The sequence below is a fragment of the Bombyx mandarina genome, chromosome 06 (assembly GCF_030267445.1).
Source record: "Bombyx mandarina strain Sakado chromosome 06, ASM3026744v2".
NCBI classification, from domain to species: Eukaryota; Metazoa; Arthropoda; class Insecta; order Lepidoptera; family Bombycidae; genus Bombyx; species Bombyx mandarina.
The window spans coordinates 1,364,844-1,376,752 of NC_143213.1; the positions used below are offsets into that span (position 1 = coordinate 1,364,844).

Sequence of the window (11,909 nt, forward strand, 5' to 3'; positions counted from 1 at the left end):
AGATTCGTTATACTTTACAATGGAAACATCGACCTCATGTCCCAAAGTATGTTATCCCTATCCATCATCATGCCCGTGGACCTCAAATTTACTGGAGGAAGGTATGTGGTGACCTCGCACAGAATCACGATCAGACACCACATTTTTCAGCGATGCAACGAAATATGGACATATTACTTGTAAAACATCATAATATTTAGACGCATATGTAAATTATTGTTATACAGTTAGACTTTTCTCGAGCAAAAGAATTATATATTCAAAACGCCCGTTCTATCCATCAAATAATTTGGACGCCTGATTTTAAAAGTTTTTTTTTTATGGCTTAGATGGGTGGACGAGCTCACAGCCCACCTGGTATTAAGTAGTTACTGGAGCCGATAAACATCTACAACGTAAATGCGCCACCCACCTTGAGATATAAGTTCTAAGGTCTCAGTATAGTTACAACGGCTGCCCCGCCCTTCAAACCGAAACGCGTTACTGCTTCACGGCAGAAATGAGCAGGGTGGTGGTACCTACCCGTGCGGACTCACAAGAGGTCCTACCACCAGTGAAACAAAAGAACGAGTATTTTCATACAACTGTTCTTTTTTCCCTCCAAAATTTTCCTTTAAATGATTAACGTCCTATTGAAAAATGTAGCCCTAAATTAGTTACACTTTATTGCATTACACATTACATAATATATTACGGGCATGCACCATAAAATACTCAAGATGTCAAATAAAGATTGGCAGTAAAATATTTACATAATATGTATTATGTATGAAGCATTCATATATATCTAAAAATACCTTATATACAATGTCATTGTGAATGCAACAACATAATTTTATGTTACTCAATCTATATTGGTCAATATAGACCCAGAGATCGTTACCGAGTCGCATACAATGGAATTATTTTGTTCACAACGGCGCTATTAATGAAAATGAGATAATTTCAAAATCGCTCATGCAAAAAAATAAAATTTTAGCGCGAATTGGAATGAGTACTGAAAAAATATGGTTGAAATTCTTTAGTCTGGTAACATTATCAGGCTGACCCGGTTTATTTTAAACAAGGAAGAACTTAAATTTATGGAGTACACATGTTAAGCAGAACTCTTTACAGAACCCGGTAGCTAAGTCCTAAGCTGTGAGAGAATAGGTGAAGATAATTGGACGGTAAAATCAAGGGTAGTAAAAGAAATACAATTATTTTATTCAGCTTATCGTTGGGTACATATGCGTTTTATTTATAAAATATAGAATGTATAAATTGGTGATTTTGATGGAGCTTGCCGTTTAAACCTTATGTACATTTTATTGCCGGCATGAGTACATATGCATGTAGGATACTGCTTAATTATGTCGCGAAACATACGTGTCCTAATTCCCAGGTTGGGCAAGTGCTAGGCCTAAAATTTCAAAAATTTAAAAAAAAAAACAAAAAAATTCGTGTCGCCGCGCCGGTCCGGCGTTTGGGTGACGGCGGGATGGATGTAATATGCTCTGCGTAAGCCCTGTCCCGCCGTCTCAGTAACTCCGACTGGGCTCCGGCCCGGTCCGGGGTAGGGCGCCGGCTGTTTTGTGGTGCGTCAATTATTCTGATATCTACAAGCCCAATTAAACCTTTAACGCCAGGAGAGCTGCGAGCACGTTAGCCTGTCCAGAGCAATAACAGAAAAATGGACAGAAAACTTTGTCTACTGACGTCATAACCTCAATGAATAGTCAATGAGATACACATCAGGATTGGCTTTTTTTTAAGAAGAACGGATTACTGGTGGCCTGGAAGTTTTTCCAGTTTCACCAGGACAGGTAGGCGAGTACAGGCTCTGCTAAGAGGGGTGAGATTTGCTAACAGCTAACAGCTAGAAGATCGATCTCTTCTGAACAAGAGATCCAGCTCGGATCGGAATCGTTACCCTCTGAGAAGATCCGGCGAGAAACTCAGAGAGCTGATGTATGGGTTAAGTTGCACGTTTATCTCTATCCCGAGTTCGAAGAGTATGGTTACGAGGGTCCCTTAGCCTGCTCCTAGAGCTGAAGGCGTCTAATGATAGAGTTAGTGGACATGATGGATCCGTAGGGACGTGTCTAGGGCGTCGACTGTGGTCCAATAATTCAAAACTTGTATATATCTTGAGAATGTCGTAAGCGAGATTCAGGCATCTGTGAAATGTCTTCTGTTGTATGATGGCTACCCGCCTTTTTTTGTCAGGAGGAAATCGCCGGACTTCCGCCCTTCACTGGGGATGGAGGGCGGGGCATGTCGGAGTCGAACCGACCAAAACCTCCTGTGTCTCAACAACCAACGTCCAAACCTCGCATGAGACAAAACTCATGAAAAGGCAAAGGGGGGAAAGTGAAGCGTTTAGTGCGGAGCACATCTCTCCCATCACCCTCCCCCTCGGGACGCCGGACTGGCGGTCGTCGGCGCCACGACCACCAGCCCTCTCGGTCGGCAGGCTATCCGAAGCCCGCCTAGATGGCGCCGGTTAGAATGGTCTATCCTACGGAATACCCCGCTGGGTCAGAACCAGCGTGGGTTGATGATAGCCGGCCTTCCATCACCCGGATGCTCATGCATAAAACGCGTGCAGAGCAGCTTGCACGTCGTCTTCTTAGGCCCCCTTCGCCGGTCCCCAGGCCGACATGTGAGGGGACCCGAAACACTTAGAGGGCCAGGGCTTGGGCGATATCCGCCTCCCTGGCCCCCGCTCGACGGCGGCGGGCCTGTGCGTCTCTCACGCTCCCCGCCGCCTCCTTCTGCGAGATGGTGCACTCGCAGAACGCCACACGCCTTAACTTCGTTTGAGTAACGGATAGCGATTGCGTAAACCTGTCTTTGGAGTAATAGACGCAACGGTCAATCGTAAAATCGTGATCTGTGAATTTATTTTATGTTGAATTTAGTTGAGGAACATGCCTGCATATGTGTGCATATGTGAGAAGTCTGTAGTCGTCACGATCGACTTGAAACACGCGGTAATTGGTAAATATTGAACATGTAAATATTAAGATTCTTTTATTATTACATACCGGGCTCCGATGAAATCTTACCACCGATAGCCAGAAGAGGAATCAAATTGAATTATATAGAAATCTAAGCACGAACAGATGTCAGCTATTTGATGTTGATTAAAATAGAACCTTAGGCTAAATTAAGACAGTAAAGTTCATGATTGTCCGACCTTATTCTCTGTAGTGATCGTTATGGCATATGAAGCGAAACAGCAGACTAAGCCTAGTCAGAATAAAAAAAATTTTTGTTTATCTACGTATGATTTCCGTTTGAATCAGACGATATTCAATATGATATTTTTTTAGTGAATCCGCGCTGGCGACGTAATGGCATCGTTTAGGTTATTTTTCGTGTAGATAAATGTATTTTCTTAATCATTTAGTAAAATGCAAAAACAGTTGTGTAAACACGTCTGAGTGGAATAGGGCTGGGAAAATTCGTAGTTTGATGTTGTATCGATGTGGTAAATACTAAATGTTTTTCGGGTTACGTGTGCAAGGAAGTTCAGGACCTATCGAATATACAAAAACAGCTTCACCGCTCGTCTCTAGACGAGCAGTGAAGCTGTTTTAATCTCTTAATGTTTAAATCTCTAGATTTAAATGCTAAACTAATTTGTCTTTAATATAAAGCAGACTGCAAGATTTTTTATTTTATTGCCGTATAGGTAGACGAGCATACAGCCCACCTGATGGTGAGTGGTTACCGTCGCTCATGGACTTCAGCAATGTCAGGGGCAGAGTCAAACCCCTGCCTATTGTTAAGTACTCTCCGTAAGCCTCGTTTTGTAGAAGGACATGTCATAGCGCTCGGGAAACACCGTGGAGGGGAGCTCATTCCAGAGTCGGAGGGTACGTGACAAATAAGATCTCTGGAAACGCACTGTGGATGAACGCAGTGGCTCCAGGTAGTATGGATGAACTCTACTCCGGTGGCGGGCGGTGCGATAGTAAAAACGAGATGGTGGTATTGTCTAAAGCAATTTCACACGACACGCACTATATTGACACGGGGAATGTTCATTTTGCTTGCGATTCCTTCATGAAAAACCTACCTTGTTATAGTGTTAATTTCAGTTAATATCGCGCAACCCTAACCTATGAAGGCTATGACATCATACGTTTTCAGTAAATGACTAACAAATTATACGAAACGTACAGACAAACAAATCGTTTGTTTTATTATTCGACCGTGATGATTACTAATCGCTTAGATATTTTAAAAGAAAAATATGACCCATTTTTGGATAGTTTTTTTTTATGAACACAATTACTTGATTGATCATATTTGTGTGTTTGAAGGCGTTTTATAGATAAGTTATTTGGATAGTCTCGTTTTTAATTATGGGCCCATTTTATATAAAAATGTTTTCCGTCCCCAAAAGATTCTTTAGAAAGAGAAAATCGATAAATTTTAATCATTATCTCTATCGCACACGTTACTTAAGTAGCGCGCGACAGAGATGACACTACAAAGCCGAAATTAGCCGATTATCTCTTTCTAAAGGACGATTTGCAATATTTATCGGCGGGCACTGTAACACCACTAATTATTGTATATTGCATTTCCATTGAAGGGGAAGTCAGCTAGCGTAATGCAATGTTTTGAAAATATAATTCCATCTACTTATTGTCTTCGACGCAAAATTTACCGCGAAGCCACATTTCATGGTTTAATGTGATGAAAATACAAAAATTTCCATAATTTTCTACAAGAACAATAAGGCCTTTATATTGTACGGGCAAGTGAACGAAAGGAAAGGACATGTGGTTCGAATGAAGGAGACCCGAATGCCAAGACAATTGCTCTATGGCAAACCAGAGGGCCGCAGAAGTCGTGGCAGACCCAAACTCCGATGGTTGGATGGCGTGGAGTGCGACCTCAAAGTTATCGGTGTCAGGAACTGGAAGGAGAAGGTCCTGAACAGTCTGGAGAGACATACTGGACCAGGCTATACCCAACCTGGGCTGTAAGGTCTAAGATGATGATGAAGTGAACGAAAATTCTATCTGGCGTTTAGCGGTTACCGGAGCCCATAGACGTTAATAACATGAGTTCATTTTTTTGTGACTCGTAAATCCTCGATTACTGGTGGTCCGGAGGCTTTTCCAGTTTCACCAGGACAGGTGGGCGAGCTAAGGCTTAACCAGGAGGGTTTTTGAAATCGTGGTGGCCTAACGGATAAGTCGTCCGGTACATTCGTGTTGAGCGATGCACCGGTGTCCGGAGCCCGCAGACGGGTACCAATTTTTCTTATGAAATACGTACTCAACAAATGTTCACGATTGATTTCCACGGTGAAGGAATAACATCGTGTAATAAAAATGAAACCCGCAAAATTATAATTTGTGTAATTACTGGTGGTAGGACCTCTTTTGAGTCCGCGCGGGTGGGTACCACCACCCTGTCTATTTCTGCCGTGAAGCAGTAATGCGTTTCGGTTTGAAGGGCGGGGCAGCCGTTGTAACTATACTTGAGACCTTAGAACTTATATCTCAAGGTGGGTGGCGCATTTACGTTGTGGATGCCTATGGGCTCCAGTAACCACTTAACACCAGGTGGGCTGTGAGCTCGTCCACCCATCTAAGCAATAAAAAAAAGGGGTGGAATTTGCTAACAGCTGCCCGAGCGCCTCCGAAGGAGACCTAACAACTTAGGAGTAGTTGATTCGCGAATGAATCTACTATCGGATCGGAATCGCAACCCGCTAAGAAGATCCGGCGAAAAACTCAGCAGGCTGATGCATGGGTGAAGTTATACGGTTACCCGGGTCCCTAAACTTTCTCTTAGTGTTAGAGCTGAAGGCGTCTAATGTAACAGTTATTTGGACCTGATGGATATTTCGCAGGTTTGTTGATAAAAATCTATGCGTTCACCGCATTCCACAGCTGCCCATGCAATGACGCATTTATTGCAATAAAGATAATTGCTGAACACGAGTGCATTAAATTCCTTTGATAATAATATTTCTCGGTGTTGTTTATTAATGATGCCTACTTACATGTACTAAGGTACATCCTCATGATGTCGTATTCCTTATTTTTAATGATTTTTTTATTGCATAGATTGGTGGAGGAGCTCACAGCCCACCTGGTTTAAGTTGTTACCGGAGCCCATAGGCATCCACAATGTAAATGCCGCCACCCATCTTGAGATATGAGTTCTAAGGTCTCAGTATAGTTACAACAGCTGCCCCACCCTTAAAACCGAAGCGCATTACTGCTTCACGGCAGAAATAGGCAAGGTGGTGGTACCTACTCGTGCGGACTCACAAGAGGTACTACCACCAGTAATTACGCAAATTATATTTTTTAGTGGTTTCATTTTATTACACGATGTTGGTCCTTCACCGTGGAAGTAATTCGTGATAATCTTTGTAGTACGTATTTTATTAGATAAATTGTTACCCGCCTGCGGGATTCGAACACCGGTACTGGTGGCATCGCTCGATACGAATGTACCTGTCCTCGCCCCTCAAGGCTATCAGAATAGATAAAAAAAAGCATGTAAAACATAAATACAAAACATATTTTAGATTTTCCAAATTTATAATCAATAAATACAAATCGATTTCCCGCCAAGATTTTTGTGCAACAATGACATTTCAGATATTTAATTTTACTTAACACCAACAGATGGCGCTTAACTTTGTTACCAACTCATCCAAACACAGAAGCTTGATACAGGGAAAGAATTAAGAATCCCAAAGCGTAAATGACTAGTACAATATCCATTGCAGTCGCGAAGAAATCTCTCGCAATCTGATCTTGAACTAATCTTCTAAGATTGGCTCGCGCCTTAGTACAGAGCTTGTTCACATGATGAAGGATTATTTCAGCAGTGTTCATGACAGTGCTAAAATTGAATGCCAAACGGTTAAATTTATTAGCACCTATAATTACCAAAAAGATAAGTTAATAATAATATTATCATAAATTGAAACATGAATTTCAGTTCACATTAAGCTAATCTTATCTTGATTTTTTTTGGTTCGACATTATTACTCATTCGTTTATTATAGAATTTATATTGCCACAGTTTTATTTTACAATAAAGTAAGCTATAGATACCGAAGTAAATTTCAATGCGTTAAAATAAGTATTGGAATTTAGAAAACAAACCAATTAAATTTATTACAGCGCCATCTAACGTATTTTAGTGTAACTATTATTTAAGGTTGTTCTCAAGTCAATTTGACTCTCATCTCGTTCTTGAGTAAAATTATAGATGTCTCTGTTACCTGCTTAAAAAATTCAAATTGCAAAATCATAAGTTATGTTAAAATTGAATACCTTGGAGTGCATCTAAGAGTCATGACACAGTTCTGTACACTAAACAGGGGCATCACCAAGGCGACTATGTACCACATGCTGTTGACTCCGGTGCATCGCGACCTGACTGTAGAACGGTGGGTCAGGTCCATCCTGAGGATTGGTGAGTTATTTTTTTTTTTTTTTTTTTTTATTGCTTAGATGGGTGGACGAGCTCACAGCCCACCTGGTGTTAAGTGGTTACTGGAGCCCATAGACATCTACAACGTAAATGCGCCACCCACCATGAGATATAAGTTCTAAGGTCTCAGTATAGTTACAACGGCTACCCCACCCTTCGAACCGAAACGCATTACTGCTTCACGGCGGAAATAAGCGGGGTGGTGGTACCTACCCGTGCGGACTCCCAAGAGGTCCTACCACCAGTGATTAGGCAAATTATAATTTTGCGGGTTTGATTTTTATTACACGATGTTATTCCTTCACCGTGGAAGTCAATCGTGAACATTTCTTGAGTACGTATTTCATTAGAAAAATTGGTACCCGCCTGCGGGATTCGAACACCGGTGCATCGCTACACACGAATGCACCGGACGTCTTATCCTTTAGGTCACGACGACTTCAAGACAGAGACGTGAGTAAGCAGACTGTGTACTAGTAGAAATAAAAATTGTACCCCTAAGGTGTGGATAGCTCTGAAGACGCGCGAAAAAATGGCAAAGACAGACTTGCGTCTTCAAAATATAACCTCAAATTTTAATTATCAAACTTCGCCCTGAAAAGTGTGTGAATGTGAACAGACACTACGAGTACTTTCCTCTGTCTGTCGTCCAAATGTCACGCTGTATAAAAAGTCGCATTGAATACAAGTTCTTTATCATCGTATTTTGCATTAGCTCTGTGTTCTTAGAGCGAATTTTTTAACGTTCTCGACAGCGTAAAAGTTAACTCGAATTTGTATGCAGTTGGAATAATGCCCTTAGCGTTTTTTTTTCTACCTATGCTGATAGCCTTGAGAGACCTAGCCTATTTCAGCTTCTCCTTGACGTGATGCCCTTAGCGGCAAACATTCCAACTCAACTTTTCGCTATCTAGAACGCTATAAAGCTCGCATTAAGCACCCTGTATATCGGTACGTGTAAGGTAAGTAAAGTAAGGTATAGATAGGTATACCTAGTCAGGTCATAAATTCTGTCACATGTTTAATGTAAAATAATTGAAACAAGTTTATTCATTATGTAACCATTTATATACCAAAATGAACTTAACAAAACATAGATTCTTATGACACTAAAGTTTATTCAAAATGACCTCCGTGATTTTGAATACAGGCCTTCAATCTGCGCGGCCAGTCGTCTATCGCAGCACGAACGAGGTCCATGTCAATATCGGCGACTGCCTTAATCAAGGATGTCTTGAGTGACTCCAAATTGGGATGAGGCTTTGAGCACGCCTTTTCCTCCAAGTGTTGCCATATCTTGTAATCTAACGGATTCAAATCTGGACTGGAGGAGGGCCAGTCTTCGTGCCGGATGAAGTCGATTTCGCGCGCCGCCAGCCAGTCTTGTGTGCTCTTCGCTCTATGGAGCTGGCGCCGAATCTTGTTGGGATACCCAGTGCCTGTTATTGAACATGGTATGAGAAACAGGTTCCACAAGGTTCGTCAGGACTGTATTTTGATACACAACTGCATTCGTTTTTACACCTTTCTCACAAAAATGTACCTCTGTTAAGCCCCAATAAGAAACTCCCAACCATACCATGAGCGAGGATGGAAAATGACCTCGTTGGACACGCGGAATACGGTTGCTCGCTTCTTCACTACTGTGTGCGTACACCTTATCATTTTGTTTGTTGTAGCTCTCTTCTACGGTAAAAATTTTTTAATCCGAAAAAAGAATTTTCCGATATTTTTTTCCCGCGTACCGCTTCAACAAAGCGCGGCATCTCTTCAGTCTCAGGTCCATTAGACGAGCATTCAAACGATGTCCTGTTTTTCTTCGATATTCCCGAAGCCCTAAGTCTTCATTTAACACCCTTTTCACAGTGGTTCTGCTTAACCCCATCTGAAGGGCCAACATTTTCTGCTTACGTTTGGGATTTCTTTGAATTCGCGCCTTCACAGCTTTTATCACTGCTCGAGTCCTAACAGACCGAGGGCGACCACTTCTTGACCTGTCATCTACACTAGAGTCTTCATTGTATCGTTTGATGGTACGATAAACGAATCTTTTGGTTATATTCAAATTTTTCAGTATGTTAAAAATTTGAATTGGCGCGTAACCGCAACGATGCAACGCAATAACTGCAACACGGTCTTCTTTAAGCGTCCACTCCATATTTAAAAATGAGTAAAATTCTAAAAGTATACATTTTTATTTTCATGAACAATTCGAAATTCGAATTCTATAAACTTTTTTGTGGCCACCATTCTAAAAGAAAAGTTTTTACTGTGTGACAATACTTATGACCTGACTAGGTATAAGGTAATGCCGAAGTATAAGTTCCTATGTGATGTCACAGACATCCTTTTTTTTAAAACACATTTATAGTTAGTAAACAGACAAAAAGCAAACAAATCTGTTCATCACACAATGTTTGGCCGATGAGGGAATCGAACCCGCGACCCTCGGCGCAACAGTCAGGGGCGCTAACTACTGCACCACCGAGTTAGTTTAAGCATGTATATGTTACGGTAAAGTAGATATTGTGGCAAATGTACGCATTTTCCAATAAATGTGCCATTTGCCTGCTCGTTTGGGTAATGTGCATTCAACTAACATTTACAATTTCAAAGAAGGGAAATGTACATTGAATTCACAATGACCATGTCGTTTTGGTAAATGTGAGCATGGCATACAAAATGCGAAATCGCAAGTACTAGTAATGTGCACTACAACCTACTACTTGTAGTCGTCGTGGCCTAACGGATAAGACGTCCAGTGCATTCGTGTTGAAGCGATGCACCGGTGTTCGAATCCCGCAGGCGGGTACCAATTTTTCTAATGAAATACGTACTCAACAAATGTTCACGATTGACTTCCACGGTGAAGAAATAACATCGTGTAATAAAAATGAAACCCGCAAAATTATAATTTGCGTGATTACTGGTGGTAGGACCTCTTGTGAGTCCGCGCGGGTGGGTACCACCACCCTGCATATTTCTGCCGTGAAGCAGTAATGCGTTTCGGTTTGAAGGGTGGGGCAGCCTTAGTAACTATACTTGAGACCTTAGAACTTGTATCTCAAGGTGGGTGGCGCATTTACGTTATCCATGGACTCCAGTAACCACTTAACACCAGGTGGGCTGTGAGCTCGTCCACCCATCTAAGCAATAAAAAAAAAAAACATATGCAAATAAAGTAGGTATGTTTTGTTTGTCATTAACATTTTTTTTATTAAAATAATTTTCGTTATTAAAGCCTTCTGTGTTATGTTTATTTAAATAAATATTTTTTTACTTACAACAACATTATTAATTTTTTTGTATTCCAACTTTTCTTAAAACATGAAGGTAATATGTAGTATACATTTACCAAAACGTGACGGCAAGAGTACACATTCGCCGGGAAATGTACATATATATTATATTCAGTTCACATATGCCTAACTTTTTGGCAAATGTGCACATTTACTTAATTACTTAATTGTCTATCTCTGCCAGTTGAACGTGTGTGACATGTGTCCGACTATCATTATTACAATCCAAGATGTCCGATCTGACCAAAGTGGTGAGTTTTTTTTAATTTTTTTTTTTATTGCTTAGATGGATGGACGAGCTCACAGCCCACCTGGTGTTAAGTAGTTACTGGAGCCCATAGACATCTACAACGTAAATGCGCCACCCACCTCGAGATATAAGTTCTAAGGTCTCAGTATAGTTACAACGGCTACCCCACCCTTCGAACTGAAACGCATTACTGCTTCAACTACTACTGAGTTAAAGAAGAGTCAAGAAAAAGTGTACACTATTTACATGCTGTCCTGAACCCCAGTGCTTTGGGTCGTTGAGGACTCTTGCGGCCTCATCCATCTGTCCACGTCTCTGCCAAGAGTACTCACATCGTTGGCCAGAATGTGTGACGATGAAGAGCCTGCAACCTATTGGAGAATGAACATTAAGTCCTAGGACTAGCGTATACGTACTAGCAGCCTGCCTATATGCGTTTGTAAACGCGTGCCTATTGCTTTCCGACCTCAAACAAAATGTTACGCCGGTAAGGGTAACACCATCTATCGCCGCATAGCCGAAACGGTTATCAAATAAACTCGTAACGTCAAAAAGGCTCGCGAAGTACAACGCCATCTATTGTCAGATAGCAGAAACACGTATCGAAACTACTCGACTTGCACAGAATGCTCTCGATAAATCTAGGGATGTCGACTATAAAAGCGTTGCAGAGATGGCACGAAGCAGTCAGTAATCGGAACTACTCGAAGCGAAACAGCGATCGGCTCACCTAAGGCGAAGGGGAGGAAGTGAATCGAGAATCTTAAAGTGTTCGTTAAGTGTTCTAACTGATGAATACAGTTTAAGTTTGTGCTTCGGTAATTTTTTTCTTTATCCCGAACCCTAGCGCGTAACAAAAACAATGCAATTCAAAGCGAACAGCTTGTAATTAAGAG

General features: G+C 41.3%; 1 protein-coding gene across 1 annotated transcript; it reads right to left on the minus strand.

Annotated features, from left to right (window-relative positions):
- Window positions 1-6,644: 6,644 nt before the first annotated feature.
- LOC114240048 (uncharacterized) lies at window positions 6,645-7,456 on the minus strand. Its single transcript, XM_028170499.2, has 2 exons — window positions 7,305-7,456; window positions 6,645-6,867 (listed from the first exon to the last, which is right to left on the minus strand). Exons 1-2 carry the CDS (start codon window positions 7,433-7,435, stop codon window positions 6,672-6,674), a joined length of 327 nt encoding a protein of 108 aa, XP_028026300.2. The 5' UTR covers window positions 7,436-7,456; the 3' UTR covers window positions 6,645-6,671.
- Between the last annotated feature and the right edge of the window lie 4,453 nt (window positions 7,457-11,909).

Bases quoted from the DNA above. Each gene is read 5' to 3' on its own strand.
- LOC114240048 (XM_028170499.2), bottom strand. From the start codon at position 7,435: ATGGACCTGACCCACCGTTCTACAGTCAGGTCGCGATGCACCGGAGTC. The intron at 6,868-7,304 runs GTATTCAATTTT...ATTCAATTTTAG, and splicing joins ACTCTTAGATGCACTCCAAG to CACTGTCATGAACACTGCTG.